This window comes from Panthera leo, chromosome A2, assembly GCF_018350215.1.
Source record: "Panthera leo isolate Ple1 chromosome A2, P.leo_Ple1_pat1.1, whole genome shotgun sequence".
In the NCBI taxonomy this organism is placed as follows: domain Eukaryota; kingdom Metazoa; phylum Chordata; class Mammalia; order Carnivora; family Felidae; genus Panthera; species Panthera leo.
The window spans coordinates 50,280,202-50,304,867 of record NC_056680.1 but is presented as its reverse complement, the minus strand read 5'-3'; the positions used below and the strand labels follow the sequence as shown (position 1 = coordinate 50,304,867).

The window sequence follows — 24,666 nt, the reverse complement described above, 5'->3', positions numbered from 1 at the left end:
TCCTAGACAAGAGTCTTCTGGAACAGTAAAGTATCCTTATTAATGTAGGCAGTAAAGGTGTGTGATTTTGACAATGTTATTTGAGTACTGAGAGTGTTGGATGTGTTACATCATTTCGTCCACAGGCAAACCCATTTTAAAGATGTGGACATGAAAGGTTAAAGGGGTTAATTAAGTTGCTTATGGTATGTGGTGACATCAGGATTTGAACCCAGGGCTAGTAGCCTCAGAGCCCAAGTTCTCCTGACTGATAATGCTGCCATGGACAAGCCAGCTTGCTCTTTCCATTGTTGAAAGAGTGGGAATAGGCAGTTCTTGAAATGGTTGGATTTCCTGAGAAGACCTTGAGACAAGGATTTGAGTGGAAGTGGTAAATTTGGAAGGTGAAGGAACTGCTGTCAGGAGGAGGCGGGCACAGGAGATAGGCACAAGAAGACTGTGTTGAAGGGGGCACGTTATAAAACCAGAGGTCACCGCGAAGCTGGAGCCTGAGCCTCCTTGGAATTGGGAGCTGGTTTAAAACACTCACTTGAGTTAACCCAGGCAGGGGCTAAGGGAGGCGGTTATTTGGTTGGGGGCTGCTCCCTGCTGCTTGCAGCCTTCCATGCTGGTGGCAGAGCACACTTCACCAGTGAGAGGACGGAAGTCTTGATAGTTGGAAGTCAAGCCTGAGGGGATAAGGGCAAGGAGATCGGGCGGGGGCACCAGCTGGATCTGCCAAGGCAGTGATTCCAGCTGAAGATAAGAAATGGTTTGGTTTTACGTATGCTTCATCAATATAGATGGAGTGCTCTAGGCTTCTGCCTGTGAGAGTCCCAGAGAAAGTCGGAATGTCCATAGGCATTCCAGAGCTCCCTGCACCTCTGCACGTCTGTTTGCCAAGCATACTTGCCATTGCTGCCCGGAGTGGAAGAGATAAGGATGTCTGGGGGCTGTTGAAGAAGTGATAGACAAGGAAATGTGAGGGAGAGAGAGAGACATTTTCTAGAAAGCTCTGAGACAAATGAGTGCACAGACTGATGGGAGAAAATGTGCTTGTTGATTAGAAATAATTTACTTTTTCATCTTGTGTGATAATAAACTGAAGCACAAAATAATCTGTCATCATACTAAAGTTTACCAACATACTGAATAAAAATCTCTTGGCCTCAGGCAGAAAATCACAAGCGTAGAATTGGGAGTTCTTTGATTGTCAGGCATATTTCCTTATTATCCTGTTTTGTTTCTCCTCAGTAGAGGTAACTCTACTGTTAATGGGCCTTGGGTATCTGGATATCCTCTCCCACTTCTGAAGTTACTTCACTGGGTATAGCACAACAGGCCCACTGGTCTTTTTTTAGGAATGTCTTTAGATGAATGGCAATGTTGTGTGACTTTGAATGTCTTTAGATGAATGGCAATGTTGTGTGACTTCCTTGGCCATTGGGGGGAAAAAAAGGCTGATCTTCTATTTAGATGTCCAAGGGCACATCTAATAGTAATTATTTATAAATATTTTTTCTTTTACACAGAATTGCTTGCTTATTCATGTATAGGAATCAGAGGGTAGTATTTTGAAGTGTACTTATCTATACTATTTCATTTGCATTGATGTGTGGACCTTAAATATTTCTCTAATATATGTGCTGAAGCTTCTCCCTGACTTATTTCAGAAGACTTTTATCTAATCTTACCCATCTGTAGTTTAGCATAATTTTTGTTTCTGTCATGTTAGCTCCGTGTCTTTATCTTAAGCTGGGTGGAACATGGAAGGCAGGTTGTTGGGAATAGATTACAGACAAGCAAGGCTAAAGCTTTCTGTGTGGTACAGGGTGAACTCGTGGCTAGCTTACTGTAGATTCAGAGGGATACATACAGAGCTATTTATAGATCTGTGTATGTAAGTGAGCTAAGGCACACACAGGTATTTCCTTGCTCTGTCAGCTGCCAGGGCCCCAAAGCAAGGGCACTGCAGTTGGAAGAAGCACACCCAGTGCACTGATCTTGGTTTGTAATAACATTCCCCAAAAGAAAGAACTACTGCTTCTTGGAGAAATGGCTGATTCCAGGGGGGGGCGGGAGGCAAGACAATGCCAGAAAAAGAGAGATACAGAAAGAGAAAAATAGAGGAGAGAGGAAAGTGGGGGTGGAGGGGAGGGAAGAGAAAAGAAGGGGAAAAAAAGAGAAAACAAAAACCTGGCATACACTACCTGAGCCAAGAGATTAGGGTCTCTGGGAAGATTGGTGTTAGGTTGATGGCATGTGCTCTTGATGTGATGTGGTGGGAATGACACTTTACCTCTGTGGTCTTCCTCCTGAAAACTCAACAACCTCCATCAAGTTGTGAGAAAAACATCAGGCAAACTGCACTTGAGGGTCATTCTACAAAATACCTGACAAGTGCTCCCCAAAGCAGTCAGGGTCATCAAAACCAAGGAAAGTCTGAGAATCTGTCAGTCTGGAGGAGTCTAAGGATACCTGATGACTAAAAGTAATGTGGTGTCCTAGATGGGATCCTAGAAGAACAAAAAACGATGTCAAAGAGTAAAGAAATATAATTCAAGTGTGGGACTTTAATTAATAATAACGTATTAATATTGCTTCCTTGGTTGTAGCCAATGTGTCAGAATGATAGGTTGTTAACTGAAGAAAGTGAAATGTGGGCCACTTGGGAACTTTCTGTACTGTCTTTGCAACTTTTCTGTGTATATAAAACTACTCTAAAATAAAAAGGTTATTTTTAAAAAAGTACATTAGGACATCAAAATAAAGACAGATATTGGTATGAAAATATTCAAAGAATGTATTGAATATTGGAAAACCAAGGTTATTGAAACATTATTTTCTTTAGTGGTAATTTGAACCCTGTTTGTGGGTTGTAAGTTTAGTTATTGAACTATTCCTTTTTTCCTTGCATTTAGAATTACCTGTTATGTTTAGTCCTATAAATTAATTAATAAAACCATGCTTTAATGCATTCCAAAAAACGTATTATTATTTTGTGTGCTATGTTAAAATTTAATCCATAAATGTGGCCTGAGGGAAGAATTCTACTTTCCTCTCCATTATCTGTTTTTTTTTTTAAATCAGCTTTTTTTTTTTTTTTTAATGTTTATTTTTGAGAGAGTGAGCTGTCAGCACAGAGCCTGATGGCAGGGTTTGATCTCACAAACAGTGAGATCATGACCTGAGCTGAAATCAAGAGTCTAATGCTTAACTGACTGAGCCACCCAGGCGCCCCTCCAGTTTTGCTTTCTTGTACTGGTGTTTTTACTCTGTAGAATGATTTGCTCTCCGAAATCTATGTAGCCCAGCCTCTGCATTTCATCATAAGAGAAAATGTGCATAATTTACAATATGCCTCATCCCCTTCGGTTACCATATTTGTGTTAGAGAATATACGCTCGTAAAAGTGATTTCAGCAGTGATTTCCAAGAATAATTTGAAAGTACACCTAGTTTTATCTTTTCTTCAGTACTCATTACCACAGGACATTCGCTGTTGAATAATAAGGTTTTCCTTTACTCACACGGTTCATGTTGGCACCTTTTGGGAGTTTTTTTATTATATTTTTGTTGGGTAATCTGATGGGATTCTATAATAAGTTCTTGATTTTTCAGCCTTCTGGGTCAGTCCCAGGTGGCAGATATTTTCGTTTGTTTTTACCAAATTCATGAACTGCCATGATACAGAGATCTTCTGTAAAATTACTTTGAGCCCTTCAGTTTCCTGTATCAGGAGAGAGTTTTTAAATTCTAGAATGATTGTTACTTGTGTATCTAAACTGCCTGTAGAAACTGGCACTTCCTTCCGGGTCCACACTTACCAAATGATACCTTCATTGTCATAGCTTGGTACAATGTCTGAGCATCACCCAAGGTTTTGTTATGATGACTGTCATTTTGAGAGTTTTAGTTGGCTTGACAAGGTAATACTTGTATACAGTTGACATTTTTATTTTGTTTTATTTTTTAAAGCATTTTTTTAATATTCAATTTTTTTAAATGTTTATTTTTGAGAGAGAGAGAGACAGAGGTTGAGTGGGGGAGGGGCAGAGAGAGAGGGAGGCAGAATCAGAAGCAGGCTCCAGGCTCTGAGCTGTTCATCTCATGAACCGTGAGATGGTGGCCTAAGTTGAAGTCAGACGTTTAACCAGCCAAGTCACCCAGGCGCCCCTAAGGTTAACATTTTTAAAGTGTACTTTTCTGTTTTAGTTTTCAGATATTTCATAAACTGTACAGGAATTCTTGTTCCATATGCTTCTGGATATATTCAGCTTGATATATAAAACCAAGATATAATCTTGATTGGTTCAGAACTCAGTTTTTCATTAAAAAAAGAGTGGCTGATAGTGTGTTTTTCAGAATGCCTTGAGAATAGCAAGTATAAGACCTTGAAGGAACTACCAGTTTCTTCTAAATGTTAGGTATGCAGTCACTATTTTGGATCGACTCTCCCAGACTGCCAACCATGGGCAACCAGGTAAGAGATTTCTGTAGAAAGAAAGGAACAAACAAAAAAACAAAAAAATTCAAAGTCCTTTTGCACTTGTTCTGGTGAATGAAATTGGATGGAATAGAAGTGTGTAGTTTATGTATCATGCTATTGGAGTTTTGTATTTTTAGTCAGTTGATCAAATTTATAATTTGTTACAGTCAACTTGGAAGTTAAAACCAGAGGTTTCCCCCCCCCCCCCCGCATTCTCATTTCTTACTACCTTTGTTTTTAAATCAGAGATATAATGAGGTCTCCATGGAGATCTTTAGAACCTGAGGAAAAGGCATATTAGGATAGAATACAAACATTTTCGAGACAGAAGGTAACTCAAGAAGTCACTGAATGAAGTAAGTTTTTATCACAGGTAAGGAAATGGAGGCTGCCTGGACAGGTGAGGGGACTTATCCAAAGTCAATGAATAGAGGTGAAGCCAATAATTCTCAGCCCAGATTTTCCCCCAGTGACAACATGAGTTGCATCCAGAATTTTTGTCTTAGCTGCTATTGCTTCTGTTGTTAGTAGCATTTATAATGAAACTGTTCAAAAATGGATAAAGAATGACTATATGTTCTGGTTTCCCTGAGATAGGCTGGCATCATTATTAATCACACCCTATAGTACCCTCCAGAGTCTCTGGGTTTAGCTGATAGATTGTATGGTTGCCTTGTTAGAAGGACGTGCAATGTTAATTTGCGCACGTTCTCTGTTCTCTTTATTACCACACAAACAGTCACATTCTGGAATATGGCTACATATTAAATCGCTGATTTTGCTTCCTCCTTTGATTTTACCACACTGTGCACTACTGAGTGCACATTGTTCCTGTATCTCAGAGAGATTTGAGTGTTAAAGAATAACAGGCTTCAAATACAGAAGCGTATTATTTATTTGTTTTAGGTAATTCTGCAAAAGTCAATTAAATTATAGAAGCCTTTTAAGATTACATTAATGTGCACTGTCGTATGCTTCTCTTGCCCTCATAAGCACATTTTATTTGAGCCATTTATAATGTGTTACTGGAATTTGGGTAATAGTACAAATAAAAAATTAAAAATATGTATCCGAACATTGAAATTTGGTGTACATACAATTTTGGAAGGATAATTCTTTCTCATGCACTACATCATTTAGTCTAACATTTCACTGTTGGGAACTGAGTCACAGGAAAGTTCAGTGTCCACTGCCTACAATCCAGCAATATAAGGTAGTTTTCAGATTCTTCTCCTTGAACATAAGATTTAGGGTTTTATGGCCTGAACCCTGACTTGTTTTGGGTTTCTCTGGTTTGCATGGTTGGTGTTGGCCAGACTTCCCACATTTGCACAGTTGAATGTGAATTCTCAGGGTAGACAGGTGGGTAGATTGCATAGAAGTTGTGCAGAAGACATGCTAGTCTCGTTATGAGCTTCATGTCCAGCCCCTTGGTCCCTGTTATCAAAGAAATACGTGGTCAAATGGAAGCTTCCTAAATGGTAGAGGAAATTTCCTCTTTGTCATGTTGCTTGTCTTTTAACTCATTTATTTTCGTGTGGCTGGATATTGTAACCTGTTACTACCATCTTGTTACCTTTTAGTGTTTGGTTTTTATTTTTGTCAGTCATTATCCTGCTGACATTCTAAAGAATAAAAACAAAATGAAGCATCATGATTTTGTCCTCCTGCCCACGTAACTTGATTCAGTATCTAGTTGTAGCAATGAAAATTTCACTAATTAAAAAAAATTTTTCCCTTAAATTAGAGTCTCAGAGTTGATATCTTCTTTTGTTTCTTAAGTTTGTAAGTAAAATGAGCATACATGTGTAATTATATTCTGAAATGAATTTTTTTCCAGGCAGCCAAGAGGACTCTATTGTTTGGAACTAACCTGATATCCTTTTATTTCTCTTAATTAAAAAAACCAACACACAGTACTTTTCTTTACTTTTTATAAGAATTTGAAGAGATTGACCAAAAACGTATGCTTCTCTCTTTAATATAGTGTTTCCTACCCCTTTTTCTTGGCACACAGAAAATGGTAATATTTGAGTGTCATAAAGAGATCATGCTGGAGGCCAGAGTTGCCTGCCTTGAGCTTCAAAATTATTTTGGCTATTTTAGGTGCTTTGCATCTCCATATGAACTTTAATTTTTTTTAATATAATTTACTGTCAAGTTGGCTAACATACAGTGTATACAGTGTGCTCTTGGTGTTAGGGATACATTCCCATAATTCATCACTTACATACCACATCCAGTGCTCATCCTAACAAGTGCCCTCCTCAATTCCCATCACCCATTTTCCTCTCTCCCCTACCCCCCCCCCCCCATCTGCCCTCAGTTTGTTCTCTGTATTTAAGAGTCTCTTATGGTTTGCTTCCCTCCCTCTCTGTTTGTAACTATTTTTTTCCCCTTCCCTTCCCCCATGGTCTTCTGTTAAGTTTCTCAAGTTCCACATATGAGGGAAAACATGATACCTGTCTTTCTCTGAGTGACTTATTTCACTTAGCATAACACCCTCCAGTTCTCTCCGTGTTGCTGCAAATGGCAGGATTTCATTCTTTCTCATTGCCAACTAGTATTCCATTGTATATATAAACCACATCTTCTTTATCCATTCATCAGCTAATGGACATTTAGGCTCTTTCCAAAATTTAGCTATTGTTGAAAGCGCTGCTATAAACATTGGGGTACATGTGCCACTATGAATCAGCACTCCTGTATCCCTTGTATAAATTATTAGTGGTGCTATTGCTGGAGCACATTGAGGTGCCACCTCACACCAAAGTGGCTAAAATTAACAACACAGGAAACAACAGATGTGACAATGTGGAGAAACTGGAACCCTCCAAATGAACTTTAAAATCAACTTGTCAATGCTTTAAAAAAAAAAAAAAAAGTCTGCTGGAATTTTGGTTGAGATTAAATTGAATCCCTAGATCAGTTTGGAGACCAAATGACTTACCAATATTGATCTGATCTGATATGGTCTTTGTGTGTGTGTGTGTGTGTGTGTGTGTGTTTTAAAAGGATAACTCCAGATGCTGTGAAGAATGGATAGGGGGCTAGAGGTGAAGCAAAGAGTGGAAACAGGGAGACAGGCTTTTGTACCATCTGTCCAGGGTTCCTTGTGGTGTGCATCTGCATAACAATAGTGAAGATAGAAATGGCTGGGATTGGGGATATGTTTAGGAGGTAGGAGTGGCAGAACTTGGAGATGGTTTGAATATGGTGAGCAAGGTAAAGCGCAGCATCAAGGATGAATCCTAAATTTTTGGCTTTAGCAATTGGGTGAGTAATTTTAGCAAGTTAGTGCTTACTCAGTAAGATGGGAAAGTTTGGGAAAGGCAGTAGAAACTTTGGCCAGGGGCTGGGCATGGGTCGTATTGATGATGAAAAGTTTTGTTTGGGGGCCTTTGAGATAAACCAAGTATAGATATCAAACCAAGAAATGGAGGTGAGGGGAGAAATCAGGGTGAGCTACACTTAGGACTGAACCCTCTCTTACTTTAACATTTAGAGAGAAGAAACATTTAGAAAGAAGAGACTGAGCAAAGGAGATAGAGGAAGAATAAACCAGTGTGGGATTGAAAACTGAGGCCTTGAGAAATCATGGAAGCTAATGGAAGGAGACGGATTGAGAGGCCAAATATGAGATAGAGGGGGCTGTGGACGTGGGTAGCACCAAGTTCTTATCAAGTGTGATCTCAAGTGAGTGGGTTTCAGGTAGAAGATTGACTAGTGTGGATTAAGGGGGAAGCTTTAGGGGAGAAAGAGGAGATTTCATCTACTGACAACTCTGTGCAACTCGGGCCTCTGAAGGGTGGTGGAGATTAAAACTGTATGTGGAGGGATGCAGGGGATCAAGGGGGAAACTGATGAGGGGTAGGGAGCTAAATGAATGAAGTCCTGAGGAGGCAAGAGGTGGTGGGTTCAGGGGTTGGTCTTTACTAGGGGCAGGATTGATGCATCCATGCTAACAGCAAGGAAGACCAAGGATGTAGGTACATACACAGGTAGGAGATCTGATCAAGGCATGGCCAGCAAGGCCGCCTGATGGCTCTTATTTTCTTCATGTAGCTATGGCAGGTTCATCAGCTGAGAGTGGGGGTAGGATGGCAGGTGATTTGAGAAGGTATGAATCTTTTTGAGAGTGGGAAGCAGAACATGCCAGGTAAGTATTGTAGGATCGCCTGGTAGTGTGGATTGCCCGGTAGTGAGGATTGCCCATTTCAGATTTGCGGTCAAGAATTAAAAAAAAAAATTTTTTTTTAACGTTTATTTATTATTGAGAGATGGAGAGAGACAGAGCATGAGCATGGGAGGGGTAAAGAGAGGGAGACACAGAATCCGAAGCAGCCTCCAGGCTCCGAGCTGTCAGCACAGAGCCCGACACGGGGGCTCGAACTCACAAACCACAAACCACAAACCATGACCGAGATCACGAGCTGATGTAGGACGCTTCACCAACTGAGCCACCCAGGCGCCCCTGCGATCAAGGATTTTAAATGAGATTAGTTAGCAGATAGATAAATAGATGGGTGTTAGTTGCTCAGAGTAGGTAGTTAATTAGGGTTAACCAGAGTTCCTGCATTGATTTGAGAGGATAGTGTGGGGTACAAGAAAGAATGAGACAAATTTGATTTTGAATTGCAACCAGAATTAAAATTAAGATAAGTATGCTTGCTTTGGAATTCTTTCTCATTAGCCGAGAAAATGTCAAATATGTACCTTTAAAGAACTAATGTTTAATTTTAATATATAACTTCATAGAAATATTTTTGACAATGAAAGAAGACATAGTAATACTTTTTCTTACCATTTACAGAGGTTTAATACCTTTTTTTAAACATTCAAGAGGAGATATTCTTCTTGAGCATCTAGAGACTGAAAAGGAAATGACCCACAGACCTAGTAGAAAAATGGGCAAAAGTCACGAACAGAGACAGTTTGCTAAAAGAGAAGTGCAAATTAAATCTACTTCTCACTTGGTAGATTGGCAAAAAGTCTTAACATTTATTCACACACTCTGCTGTAGTAAGATTGTGGGGAAACAGACACTTATTTATTACTGGCCAGAGTGCTACATAAAACGATCTCTAAGGACAGGAATCTGATGAGATCAACCAAAGTACTGTTGTTTTGCCTTTTAACCAGTCTTCAATGAATTTGTCCTCCAGATTTCACCTGCACACAAACACAGTGACTTACACACAAGGTTCTCCATTGTTTACATGATAACAAAAGCCTAGACGCCTCTCAAGAATTTATCATTGGGGCTGGTTGATTAAACTTATGGTATAGCCACACAGTGAAATACTGTATGATTGTTCAAAAGGACAATCTCTGTGTGCTGATACAGAGGGATTTCCAGGATAGATCTGTAAGTGAAAAGACCATTGTTCAAAACAGGATAGATAGCACGCTGTCTCCTTTCTAAAAGGGGTGGCGGTGGTGGTACATGCTTATATTTATTTGGTTTTCCATAAAGAAACACCAGAATGATAAACAATAAACTAATAAGTGATTACATTTTGCAGGCAAGGGCCAACAGGTTGGCAGGGGAAGGGAGTGTGAGACTTCTCAGTGTACATCTGTTTATGTCATTTTGATTTTGAACCCTGTAAATACACTAATCTGCTTTAAACAAAAAAGCGTCTGTACTCTTTGAGATAACATTTTGGAAATCATTGTTATCTTTAATGTTGTTATTATAAATTGGCTAATGAAATTTGGTGATGCAGTAAGGTAAGACAAATAAATTAATGGGATTTTGTTATTTAAAGGGCATTGGGATTATTAGAAAAATTGCTAAATAAGTTTGTTTCTGGTCAAATTAAGAGAAAACAGTATCTAAAGAACACATCAAAATAACTAAACAGTAACATTACATTGTAAGTATGTTACTGTAATTCAGCGATACCTTGTATTTTTAAAAATCTTCATAATTGCTTTTGGAAGGTTGACATTACATTTGGTTTTTTAACTTTTTTTTTTAATTTTTTTTTAACGTTTTATTTATTTTTGAGACAGAGAGAGACAGAGCATGAACGGGGGAGGGGGAGGGGGAGAGAGAGAGGGAGACAGAATCAGAAGCAGGCTCCAGGCTCTGAGCCATCAGCCCAGAGCTCGATGTGGGGCTCAAACTCACGGACCGTGAGATCGTGACCTGAGCTGAAGTCGGACACTTAACCGACTGAGCCACCCAGGCGCCCTGGTTTTTTAAGTTTTAAGAATATGACATTTAATTAATGTTGCCGTGAAACCTTCTCTTACTAACATGCATTACTGTTTTGTACTTTATTATGGCCTTTTTTTCTGGGAGCACTTATGAACCTCAGCATACCCTTGAAAGCTAAATGGTTCACCTTATTTCAGGTGGTGAATTTGTTGAAAGTTTCTAGAGAAAAAGTGGGAACATAGAATAGTTCTTCCACATCTTTTTCATTTTCAAAAGAGCTTAAACTAGGTGGTACATGAGTCTACTGTCCTTTGGATGAATATGACATTGTTTTGAGGGGAAGGTATCTTCACCTAAGATACTATGACATCAAGTCCTTGAAATTTATGTATGTCCAATGAATGTGACATTGTTTTGGGGGAATGTATCTTCACCTAAGATATGATGACATCAAGTCCTTGAAATTTCTGTATGTCCATGAGATCACCATATGTAGCAGGCACTCTTTGTTTATGGAAATTCATCTCAGTCATGGTTTTCTGACTCTAGAATGGTTCCTGGCATGTTGGTCGATTGTTGAATTAATTTCCCTGGGCTTCATTTGTCCTGTTGATAAAATGGGAGGATAGTTTTTTGCCCTGGTAATCTCCCTGGGTAATGGTAAAAAGCAAATGAGGTGATTATATATTGTGGATGCTTCATAAATTGAACATAAACTTAGTTATGGTTTGCTTTCATCTCTTAATAAGGATTTACCATATAGTACTTGATAAAAAAGTTCTTTTCTTCTGTCTGAAACTTTCTTCATTTTATATTTTCTAGATTTAATGGAGAACAGTGAAACTCTCAGCTCTACTTTATCTGTGAACCTTTTTGATGGTTATCTGATAAAACCTTATTGATGAATACATAAGAGGAGGTGGTATTTTTAATTCTTGTGGATTAGTAGCATTTTATTCTTCTTCTACTACTGGTTGAAGCAGCACAGTGTGATAAAAAAGAAGACAAACTTTGCATTCACATCCCTAGTTCTTTTTACTTAATGTCGCTAAGCCTTTGTCCATGTGTCAAATGCAGATAAAACCTAGGGTGCTTATATGAATTAAGGCCAATGCATATAAGCTAATTATCACAATGGTCTGTAGGAGTAGTTGCTCACAAAATGGTCATTTTTGTCATTGTCTTCATTGAGTGATTTCTTTCTTTTTTTTTAAGTTTATTTATTTATTTTTAGAGAGACAGAGAGAGAGGGAGAGAATCCCAACCAGTCTCTGCACTGCCAGCACAGAGCCTGATGTGGGCCTCGAGTCCACAAACTATGAGATCATGACCTGCCTCCAAATCAAGGCTTAACTGAGTGAGCCACCCAGGCGCCCCGAGTGATTTCTTTCTTGAACATAAGATGTTTACTGTTCTAACATGTTATTGTCAGCCAGCTACTAACATATTAGGCGTATAAGCTGCTGCTTACCCTGTAGAATAAGAGCAGATTACTAAAAATAAGCATTTGAAGAGGGATTCATGGTAGCTGGCAGCATTTAGTTAAGTACCATTGTCTGGTGGCATTGTTTGTTCTCTATCAATCCTCCAGTGATCTATCCTTAAGGAGTGTTTTGTTTTTGTTTTTGAGTTTGATACGCTCAGCCACGCTCAAGTTAATGCCACAATTATCGGAAGAGTTGGGCTGGTGGGGGTGTCGTATGGTGTGGAGTAACTACCAGATAATAGAAAAATCCCACTCGTAAGTAATCTTTAATCCACAGGATTTTTATAGCAAATGTTTGCATTTTTTTCTGCCCCACAGTACCCTGTGTACCTGCCATGCTGGATAAATAACAAGTTCTGATGAATTTGTACCTTGGTGTCATAGAAACAGTGCAAATCAAAGATTAAAATAGAGCACATGGTGATCAGGTTTCCTAGGGCAAATGGAAGCGTAGTGCTGAGGCAGTTACTCGTGTAATTCAGACCCAGCTTTGTTTTATGAAAATGGAAGCTTTATTTATTGAACATTTACTATGTGCTAAGCTCTATGCTAAACATTCTATATGTTTTATTGATGAATCTTAGAATATCCCTGTGAACTGCATGTGTTACTATCTTGACTTTACAAGTGAGAATATTGAGACTTGGAAAGATTAAGTATCTTGCCCAGTATTACACATGCAGTGACAGAAACAGCACTGAAACTGGACTCTCTTTGACACTACAATCTGTGATTTTTTCTCCTCTGGGTAGTCTTAATCAGTCATACCTTTGCCAGAGGTATTAGGCATCTTACATTTCAGCTTTGGTGGTAAAATCTTGACTAGTAAGGTGAAATAAGACGCTGCAAAAGAAACACGCAAAAAGTGTTTTCCTTTGCCTGTTAAAATGTTGCGCTACTGCTTTTGGTAAGAGAATAACGAGAGTAAGGTCTTATGTAGGAAGACCAGCTAGGTCGAAGACCAACAAACAGCAGTTTAGCTTAAGTTTCTGGAAGTTTGAGCTGAAAATAAAGGTTAAATGGCATGAAAAATTAACTGTGGGTGTTCTAAATAGATCTACTAGAATCTTCCTGAACAGAGGCTGGGAATTCCATAGAATGCAAGGTTAGCATTTTTGCCTGTGAGTCCTTCTCACGTGTATTTAATTTATAGAATAATTTTTGCTTTAGCCTGGACTGTTGGTAACATCGGAAAGCATAGTTTAAACACCCTTACCTGGGGAGCTCTGACTTCCATGTACCTGACTTCATATTCATCCAGCTTCTTTTTTCTTTTTTTTTTTTTTTTAACTTTTTAAATGTTTATTTTAGAGAGAGAGAGAGAGAGCGAGCGCATGAGTGGAGGAGGGGCAGAGAGAGGGAGACACAGAATCCGAAGCAGACTCCAGGCTCTGAGCTGTCACCACAGAGCCTGACGTGGGGCTCGAACCCCACGCTGTGAGATCATGACCTGAGCTGAAGTTGGACGCTTAACCGACTGAGCCACCCAGGCGCCCCATCCAGCTTCTTAAAGTATGATCTACACAATGTTCCAAACCCACATAGTAGAGGAGCTAAAATTTATTCCGAAAAAGTTCCTTGCCTGAGAATTAAAAGCTATAGCTGTATAAGCTCGTATATGCTCTGACCCCAGGTATACCAGAGTGAATAATTTATTTTCTCCTTCTTTAAAGTATATGAAAGGAATTATTGATCTCCAAGGCATATTAAAATGGTTAAGATTTCAAAAATATTAATTACTATCCATAAGAAAGAGATCTGAGAGTGTTAATTTTAGACACACTGACTGTTGTGCCCAGTAGTCTGTTTGTAAAATCCTATTTGTGAAACCCTAATGTGTAATTTCAGGAATGTGGTTTTTAAGTAGAATATGGTGAGTACATTACTTTAAGAAGGAATGACCATTGTTTTAATTGTATTAGTGTCTGCTCTCAGTTTCTCAGAGGTGACTAGAATTAGAATAGCAGACATAGCAAATAATCCTGAAACATCATTGTAGGTAAGCTCCAGAGCTTTCGAATTTTGTGTCCCTCAGATTAGTGACTAAGCTGGAGTGGAAGGGAAAGTGGCAAGGAATGAGGATGTCGGGGGTATGGAGGCTGGGTGGTGTGGCCGGTCAGAGGTTTTGAAGTCACAGAACACAAGGAGATTGCAGACCACTTTTGAGATGTGTTTTTTGCGAACCTCCTCTACCATCTGTTTTCACTGAGGTAGTGAAATGTTTGCGGTACATTAGTGACAAAAGCTGCTTAGGTTTATGTCACTAATGTACTGCAAATATTTTCTTTTAACAAATCAGTGATTTCTACTGGTGATTTGAAACCCCTAGGTAAATTGATCACTAGACTGCTTGGTTGCTTGACAGGCTCAGCTGTCCTGCTTACTTACCGGAACAATGGGGATGGTTTGTAACCTTCCTGTTCAAAAATAAAATTGTATGTGTGTATTGGGGGTGTTGGCAAGAATCACACTTTATTTTTTCTGGCCCTGTGAAACCTACCAGGACCCAGAGCTGCATAAGCATTCCCTTAGCTCATGGGTTCTCAGTAGGAGCTCCCTGGGAGGGGCGGGGGGACAGGACAGGACTTGGTTGTGACAGCAGGAGGGCTGGATGGAAAAAAAAAAAAACTGTGTGTAAAGCATACATACACACACAGACGGATACTAATGTACAATATATAAATGGATACACATTTTCAGTATTAAAATTTCATGGAAGGGTAATTAGGAAAAAAAATGTCTAAAAAAGCTCTGATGGGGGTGGGAGGCAATAATGAAAAGAATTGAGAAACACTGCCTTAGCTCTGTCCAGGTAAAGAAGAGTAGATGATGGTTTCATTGTAACAGAGAGAAGAGAAAGAAAAAGTTACGTTAAAACAACTTCCCTTTTGTTTATAAAGTTGGAGTACTTGAAAGGGACGTAAGTAATAACAGAAGTTGGGATGTTGGAGGTGGAAATGTTAGACCACTTCTGTGGGAGTAGAGGTGGCATTGGATATTAGCCTGCTCTAGCAAGTGTTGATGTGGGTCTGTCTCTTAGGAAATTAATAAAGTTGGTGCAGTCTGCCTTGTGTCTCCTTAAGGGCCTTCTGCTTTTCTCTCTTGCCTGCTAATAAAAACTACATTTAGCTTGCTGTTTAAGGGGAAAGCTTGTTTTAAGGCAGTTTACACTAAGATAAAAATTACCAGTGATAAGTGAATGTTATTATTTTCCAGGGCACTTGGATTTACACAGGGGCCACCCTCAAATGTAAAAAAGTAGTAGATGCTTATATACTAACACTTTAGATTAGTGCTTCCCAAGCCTGGACCTTGAAGGAATGATTCACTGGGTGTGTAAGAGCACATACGTATCAAGAATTATCTTTAGACATAATCAAGAGTGTCTCACAAATTCAGGTACTACTATTTTTTCACTGCATATGTCACTATAATGAATAAAATATAGACTAAAAGTATTACTAAATTTATAATACTTTGTTATTATGTGTTTTCTCAAGCCACAAATACTGAAAAGTATTGCTGTTCCCATATGTGGATCCTTATCCTGAACCTGAGAACCTCTGAACTAGCTCTTTTGGAAGGTCACTACACCTGTCATGCAAATGGAATCCCCACCACCACCCCCAACCAGGTCATTATACACAGGAACCATAGTCAGAAAGGCTCCTACATATGGCTCCTTGAGAGTCTTGGGATTTGGGAGGGGGGGAACCCCTGGGGTAAAATATTTGGCACAGAACAGTATTGATTGATGCTTGTTGCCTTTTTTGTTCATGTACCACAGGCAAACATTGCTTCCAAGTGATTTGTCAGTTGTTGAGAATGATTCACTGCCACTTTAAGTCTCCTTAATTTTTAAACTTTTGTTATCAGAGTCTTGTTAGATAATGATTGGCCCTGACAAACCTGTTGTTTCTCACCCCAGAGCAAGTTCTTCTTTGGTTTTAGCCTTCTCCACCCTGGGGTAGTGACTGCTGTTTCTCAGTTGTCCCATGTCATACCCTTCACATTCTTTGTCTTAGATGTCTAAAGAAATGCTTTTTCGCTATTGATGTACATCTTTTTTTTTTTTTTTAATTTGGTAGGAATTTGAGTAAGAACAAGATGCTAAAAGCCTTAAAACAGTTTTTTCCTTTAAAGAAATAATACATGCCCTCTCTAACCTTATTTACCCTGTACCCTACACAGATAAACCAAAGATCACACAACACTTCAAACCAGGTTGCATTGTAACGAATTCCTTTATTAGCACAGTTCAAATTAATTAAATTTTACTTTACTTTGGTTACAAAGGACTAAAAGCCACTTAGGAACTTAATGTCTCTTTGTGAATCTCATTACTAGAGTGAGGTTTTAAAACACAGTTTGATCTTTGGTTGCCATAGGAGATTAAAAAGGCTCTTATTGTATTCCATTTGAATGCAGGTTTTATGTTGAGGGATTTTTTGAGGTTTGATGATTTTTTTCTTTATTTTTGCTAATTTATTGAGTTTTCTATACCTGTATTGAAATTGATGTATAATAAACTGCAAGTATTTAAAGCACACATTTTGATGAGTTTTGATACATGTACACAGCTATGAAATCATCTTCACAATGAAGATCCCAGAGTTTCCTTGTGACACTGTAATCCCTCCTTGCCCACCCCCTTGCCCCCAGGAGGTAATCATTGGTCTGCTGGTTTGTTTTCTGTCACTGTAGAGAAGTTTGCATTTTCTAGAATTTCATATAAATAAAACCGTATGGTCTTCTTATCGTCTGGCAATATTGATGTGCCTTTCCTTTTAGTTCTAGTTCAGACATCATAAGAGATCTTCTAGAAGAAGAGGAAGCCTGGGAAGCATTACATAAGTGAGTGTTCATCATCAAGAAGTAAGCATGTACTTTGAGAAATTGTAATTCCACGCAGTTCATTTTCAAATAAAAGAGTATTTGTGCTTTCTGACCTAAGGAAGCAGTAATTCACACACATTAAGGTAAAGATTTCTAGCTTGCTACTTGTTTCTATACATTTCTGCTTGGAAATGGAATCCCAGTGTAATAATTCTGGTCACTTGTCAGAAGTTGTTTTTCTAAAGACAAATTGTTCCAATGAGAAATTCACAGTTTAGCCTTAAGCACTGGCTCAGAGTGCTAAGAAAACTTTCAGATCTTTCCTAGATGTTCCTGGTCATAAGACGTGTTTAGTGTAAAATAAATACAGTTTGATTCCTTCTCCTTGTTAGCACTTAGGAATCTGTCTGGGAGATGGGAGTGGTGGAGGGGACATGTTCCAGGTCCTGCTGATAAGTAAGGAGGAAAGGAACAGGGACAAGCATTAGATTTTCATTCATCTTCACCTTCAGGAGTGATCTGCAGTACAGCGGGGTGGCTTTGTTCCACTGTAACTTCATGATTACCCCTCAATGGGCCCTCAAAACTGCCTGGCAGTTTTACTGTTTCTGTGATCATTTCTTTGTCCTGTTCCTCACAGGGATTATCTGAAACCTTGGCTCTTTGCAATGGCTCCACCCCCAGCGAGAGATCTTTTCTCCTCCTTTGTAGAGAGAATAGAACCCACTGTATAGTAGTCCTCATCTTTCCAACACCAAACATATAAATCTGCTTATGTTTGCGCGCATTTTATTCCTCCTTTTATTAGGGCACCTGGGTAGTTCCCTCAGTTACGCATCCAACTCTTGATTTCAGCTCAGGTCATGATCTCATGGTTCCCGGGATCCATCCCCACATTGGGCTCTGTGCTCATGATGCCAAGCCTGCTTGGGATTCTCGCGCTCCCTTTCTTTCTGCCCCTCTTTAGTTTCTTCTTCTTCTTTTTCTTAAATGCATAAGGCAGAGTTGTCAACCAAGTGTTGGATGCCTGCCCCAGCATGCATAGAGTCCCTTGGGTTTTACCAAGGGGTTCTGTGTTATGTTGATTCCAGATGTTTAGGGAAACTCCCATTAGCTGACCACTAAACTCACCTAGCAGACATGTAAATGGCCACCCACACACAACCAAGAATGCATATTTACAGGGTTAGTTCAGAAAGTCACTAAACAACAGTAGCAAATAGCAATGTCAACAAACCTTGGGGAAGGAGAATCTGATTTCCAGAGTTGCCACAGTGTATCGTTTAAAATGTCCAGTTGTCAACAACAGAAAAATTGAAACATACAAAGAAACAAATGGTGGCCTATACACAGGAGGAAGAAGCAACCAATAAAAATGTCCCTGAGGAAATTCAGACATTGGACTGTTCGATCTTTAGATCAGCTGGTTTGAATATGTTCAGAGACCTAAAGGGAAGTATGACAAAGTGTCTCACCAAATAGAGAATACTAATAAAGAAATAGAAATTGTTTAGAAAAAAATAGTAATTCTGGAATTGAAAAGCATAGCAGCTAAAATAAATTCACTAATGAGATAACAGCAGATTTGAGCAGGTAGAAGAAAGAATCAGCAAACTTGAAGATAGATCAGTTGAGAGTACTCAGTCCAAGGAACAGAAAGGAAAACAGACGAGAATAATGTATGGTCTCAGAGACCAGTGAGACACTGTCAAGTATATCACATGCATAATGGGAGTCTTTATAATGAGAGGAGAAAGAGGCAGAAAGAATATGTATAGAAATAATGACTGAAAACTTATTAAATCCAATGTAAAGAAAAAAATTACACATCCAAGAAGCTCACGAGACTTCCCAAAGACAGAAAATTGTGAACGAATCAAGAGAGAAGCAGCTCATCCCAAGGAATTTGGTAATTTTTCATCAGAAACCATGTAGGCCAGAGGCAGTGGAAAGACATATTCAAAGTGCTAAGAGAAGACCGCCAACCAAGAATTCTATATCTAGCAAAACTGTACTTCAAAAACGAAGGAAAAATCAAGACCTTAGAGAACCAAAAACTGAGGGAATTGGTTACTAGGAAATATGTCCTATAAAAATATTACAGAGAGTCTTTCAGGCTGAAAGGAAAGGACACTAGACAATAACTTGAATCCATATGAAAAAATTGAGAGCACCAGTAAAGGTAAATATAAAAGTATAGGTTAATATAAAAGATGTAGTTTGTTGTTACTGTGTAATTTAAAAGAGAACTGTGCAAAGCAATAATTCTAAGTCTGTGTTGGTAAACACAGTGTAATTTGTGTGACAGTAGCAAAAAGGTGGGAGCAAGCAACAGAGCTATATATAGAAACAAAGTTGTGGAATACCTTTGAAGTTAGGGTGTTATTAATCTGAGCTAGGTTGTTATCAATTAATAGGTTAATTATAATCCCCAGGGCAACCACTAAGGAAGTAAATTTTAAAATACAGTAAAAGAAATGACAAAGGAATTAAATGATAAACTAGAAAATAACACAGAAGAAAGCAGTGATGAAGGAATAGAGGAACACAAGACATAAGACATAGAAACCAACAAAATGGTACACATAAATCCTATACATTGAGTATAAATGGATTAACTGTTTCAGTTAAAAGAGAATGGCAGAATGGATTTAAAAACAAACCATGATCCAAGTATACACTGTCTACCAAAGATACACTTTACATTCAAAGACACAAATAAGTTAAAAAGCATAGAAAAAGATATACCATGCCAACAGTCTGGTGTAGCCATAATAATATCAGACAAAATAGACTTTCAGACAAAGATTGTTACTGGAGACAGAGAGAGACATTTTATTATGATAAAAAAGTCAATCCACCAAGAAGAGATTATTATAAGCATATACACACCTAATGACAGAGCCCCAAATAGATGAAGCAAAAAAGATAAAAACAAAAAAACCCTTAGAGTTAGATGAGAAAAATGGTGGGAAAGGTAAACCACCTAAGAGCAATAGGAGCCAAAGCTCATCAAATAATTATCGTGGGTGGCCCTGGCTTCACTCTGTCCTTTTTGGTTGGGGAGCCAAACAGGCTAAAGGCAAAGTGAGCCTGTGGGTGTTTCTTTTTTCTATCAGGTTTATTGAGGTTTGATAATAAAAATCGCCAGTTTTAGGTGTTCAGTTCTATGAGTTTTGATAAACATTTATAGCAATGTAGCCACTATTTACAGTTGATATATAGTGTATTTCCATCACACCAAAACATTGTCTGGTACCCTTTTGTATTCAGTTTCCTTCCTGGTTCCTGCAACCACTGATTTGCCTTCTGTCCCAACAGTTTTTTCTTTTTCCAGTATGTTCTGTAAATGGAACCAAATAATAACGTAGTTGTTTGTGTCTAGCTTCTTTCAGTTAGCATAACCCTTTTGAGAATCATCCATATTTTTCATCTATCAGTAGTTCCTTTTCATTGCTGACTGGTATTCCTTTGTAAGATTGTACCACATTCAAAAGCTGATGGGCACTTGGGTGGTTTCCAGATTTGGGGGATTATGAATGAAACTGCTGTAAGCTTTTGAGTGCGGTTTTTTGTGTGGATGTAAGTTTTCATTTCTCTTGGGTAAATACCTTAGCGTGACTGGCATTAGTGCATCATATACCAAGTGTATGTTCAACTGATAAGAAACTGCCCAGCTGTTTTCCACCAGGAGTGAGAGTTCCAGTTGCTCTGTATCTTGGCCAGTACTTGATGACGATGTTTTTTTAAAAAGCCATTTTAATAGATCTATAGCAGTATTTCATTGTCATTTGAATTTGCATTTCTGTAAAGGTTAATGACACTGAACTTCCTTCCACATGCATGTTTGCCATCCCTGTCTTTTGATGAGATGCTTCCTCACATTTTCTGCCCATTTTGTAAGTTGGGTGGTTTTTTACTTTTGAAATTTCTGACTTTTTTGTCAGAAATGTATTTTGCAAATATTTTCTTCCACTTTGTGACTTGCCTTTTCATTTTCCTGATAGTGTTTTTCAAAGAGCAGTTTTAAATTTTGATGAAATCTAATTTATCATTTTTTTTTTCTTTTATATTTTGTGCTTGTTATGTCCTACCTAGGAAATCTTTACCTAACCCAATGGTTTTCGATTATGTTCTGGAAATTTTAGGGTTTATATTTAGGTCTATAATCTATTTCAAGTTAATTAAAAAAAATTTTTTTTTAATGTGTTATTTATATTTGAGAGAGATAGAGTGCGAGCGGGGGAAGGTCAGAGAGAGAGGGAGACACAGAATCTGAAGCAGGCTCCAGGCCTGACATAGGGCTCGAACTTGCAAACCGGGAGATCATGACCTGAGCCAAAGTCGACGCTTAACTGACTGAGCCACCCGGGAGCCCCTATTTCAAGTTAATTTTTATAAATGATGCACAATAAGCATTGAGGTTCAATTTTTCTTTTTTACATGTGGGTTTCCATTTTCTCTAGCTTTATTTATTGAAGAAACTATCCTTTCCCAATTTAATAACTTTGGTGCCTTTATCAAAAGTCAATTGAATATATATGTGTGGGTCTATTTCAGGAATCACTGTTCTGTTCTGTTGATCTATATGTTTGTCTTTTCACCAATAACACCTTGTCTTCATTGCTGCAGTTTTATAATGAAGGACATCTTGGTTGCTTCCAAGTTTTGGCAATTATGAATAAAGTGCTGTTTATTATTATATTTTAATAAAAAGAAAGTGCAGGGTTTTGTGTGGACATAAGTTTTCAGTGCAGTTGGGAAAATACCAAGGAGTGTAATCGCTGAATTTGTATGTAAGACTATATTTAGTTTTGTGAGAAAATGCCAAGCTTTCTTCTAGAATGGCTGTGCCGTTTTGCATTCCTACCAGCAGTGAATGAGAATTTTTCTTGTTCTGTATCCTTATCAGCATTTATCGTGGTCAGTATAAATTTTTCTTCCTTAGAATTGTTTTGGCTATTCTAGCTTTATTGATGGGAAGTGGAGCTGAGGCTCCCCTGTCCCTAAGGGAGATGAAAGGCTGTCTGTACCAGTCTGGATGTGTTGCTGAACTTTGGGAAGGGATTTGATGGCTCTGCTGGATATAAGTACCAGATTCACCACCCTGCCCTGTCCTGTGCAGAAAGGAAGTGCCTGAATTCATTTTGTGGGGTTTGGATAAGGTTCACCATGGGGAAGCTAATGTGACCTTGTAGGTGGGGTCCTTTGGGCTAATTCATTGTACTATTGTTGTTTTTAAATTTGAATGTATGTGGGAATTGATGTGTTGTGTACTTATAGTTCCCCATCCGGTAAGTGCCAGAGCAAATTCTCTGATAAGGAAGAGCCACACACAGACAAGTGCTAATACCCTTGCATTCCCACAACCCTAATGACCCCTCAGAGCTACAAGTCATTATGACTAATGATTTTCCTGATTGGAGACTCTGACAAAGGGAGGCGGCCTTCAGCTAGAGGCACCTTTTGGGATATTGGACTTGTGTCCAGCCTCACATAGCTACCAGCTATACACCTTTTGAAAAAACAGCTCTTTGCTTGCTACTAGGTTCTTGTCAAAACTGAATGGCCTGGGCACCTAAGTGGCTCAGTCGTTAAGTGTCCTGACTCTTAATTTCGGCTCAGGTCATGATCTCACCACACATCAGGCTCTGCACTGACAGTGTGGAGCCTGCTTGGGATTATTTCTCTCCCTCTCTCTTGTGATCTCTCTTTCTCTCAAAACAAATAAATGAACTTAAAAAAAAAAAAAAACAAAAACAACAACTGAATGGCCTGGTCCACGGAGGCTCTTATGGACTGAATTGTGTTCCCCTAAAATTCATATGTTGAAGCCCTAACCTCCAATGTGACTATATTTGGAGATGGAGCCTTTAAAGAGGTAACTAAGGTTGAACACATCATAAACGTGATCATGAAGGCCACAGATTGGCAGATCCCCCGTGTTGAGACTAACAAGCCTGACAGGTGCTAACTGAACCATCTAGGTTACTCATGAACATATCAATAATAAGAGCCCATTCTCCAAAGAGAATGCCTGGAGTCAATAATGGGCTGATGGTCAAGGGATTCACTCGACCTTTTATCCTCCCTATAATCCACAGGCATCTAATGTTATTGAATGTTGAAATGGCCTCCTTTAAAAATACCAACTCCCTCACCTTCTCCTGGTCCACACAACTTAGTAAGGAAGTTTGGTCACTGAATGCTGCTGTCCCCAGAAAGGAATTATCTTTGGGTCGCTTTCTGGGTAATGATTAGGGCAAAAAGCATGTTGGGGTTATATTGACCTATTTCAGAAACCCAGGGTTCCTCAGCTATTCCTAGGCATGATGCTTTTTTCTTTTTCCTAATGGCAACCATATACTAGCCAGATTGGTACACCCTCTGGGTGGCAGCTTGGCCAAGAGGGGTCCTAGAGAATTCAGACTTAATTCTGGTTAAGCTTGTTGGATTCACTTGCTGGAATGCTGTGGTTCTAGGTCAGGGCATCTGGCCTACTGTCTGCCACATACATCTCCTGGTTGTGGTTCTTTCTGTGTTAAAAGAATTGAGTTGCGACAGACTATATGGCCCTCAGAGCCCCAAATATCTGGTCATTTACACAGAAAGTTTGCCAACCCCTGTCCTAAATAAAAAATAGTAAGCACTTGTCTTGGTATACGACCCACCGAGTCTTCTTGCTCTGGCCCACATGGGTCAAAGTGGGGAACATAATGAGTCTCTGAAAAGTTTAATGAAAATGTTCTTTTTCCTCTTAAGCTTGACTCTTCCTGGTCAAAGGACTGTGTGTGGTAGGGGATTAGTGGAGAAAAGGTAAAGTTACAGCTAAGAAAAAGGAACATGCTAATTTTGTGGAGGTGGAGAAAGCAGCAATGTTGACACCTGGGGAGGAACCTTTTAGACTCTGGGAGGTACCATGAGGGAGGGACAGTAATGACCTTTGTCTTTCAGAGCCACCCATTAAACATCTTTCCATGTATGTTCTCCAGCTTTTCCCTAGAGGTTTTATCATATTAATCAGTTGGTTAAAGTTTCCAACATGTGAGTCTTTCTGTTGGTTACTTTATCTCTTGACGATGGACTTATTATTTGTTTTTTTTTCTTTGTGCATTTGTACATTTTGCATGAATGCTAGACATACTGTGAAGGGCCGTAGATACTGAGTTAAAATAGTGTTTCCACATGGAAACAGGCTTGCTTCTTCTGTCAGGCCATTAGTGTGGGGAGTTGACCCAGGTTGGAATTTCCTTGTTCCTAACATGACCTTCAGTGGATATCAGAGGCATCAAGATCTTCAACAAGTGGGCTACTTTTACCTTGTGCTTAGTGTGGGGGCTGGGTTGTAGAAAGGTTTTGTTCACTGCTTTTGTTTCAATTGACCTTTCAGCCTTGTCTGCATGCCTGCCTCCCAGAAGGGCCTCTCTCCATGCCCATACCTCTCCCTCAGCAGTTTACTGTTACTCCCTAATACTTGGTGCTTGGCTCCTGGTGGGGGCCCGCTGGAGCTCTCTCTTTCTTGTTCCAGCTGTGGTCTCTGGCAGGCCTCTGGCAGGCCCCATGTGCCTGGATCTTGCGGGCGGAGCTTTCTCTGCCCACCCCCTCTCCCATGGTTGTCAGACTGCCTTAACCCAGGCTCCGCTTGGTGTTGAGAACATCAGCCTAAGATGATTTTCTGCCCTTCCTCCAGAGGTAGAGGTTTTTATTTCTA

At 39.2% G+C, this 24,666-nt stretch overlaps 1 protein-coding gene across 6 annotated transcripts in view; it reads left to right on the top strand.

The window, feature by feature from the left end:
- The window catches only part of RAD18 (RAD18 E3 ubiquitin protein ligase), a 103,145-nt gene that overhangs the window by 76,685 nt on the left and 1,794 nt on the right, over positions 1-24,666 (top strand). The window contains exons 12-16 of one of the 6 annotated variants that reach the window (XR_006195129.1): positions 8,533-8,626; positions 11,456-11,552; positions 15,336-15,518; positions 15,620-15,753; positions 16,911-16,973. Coding sequence is in view for 1 of the 6 variants with exons in the window: in XM_042910054.1 (XP_042765988.1) it covers positions 16,911-16,973 (63 nt within the window). In the remaining 5 variants the exon portion in view is untranslated. The remainder of the gene's footprint in view (positions 1-8,532; positions 8,627-11,455; positions 11,553-15,335; positions 15,519-15,619; positions 15,754-16,910; positions 16,974-24,666) is intronic. The other 5 variants (XR_006195130.1, XR_006195131.1, XR_006195133.1 and 2 more) reach the window with 5 other exon arrangements.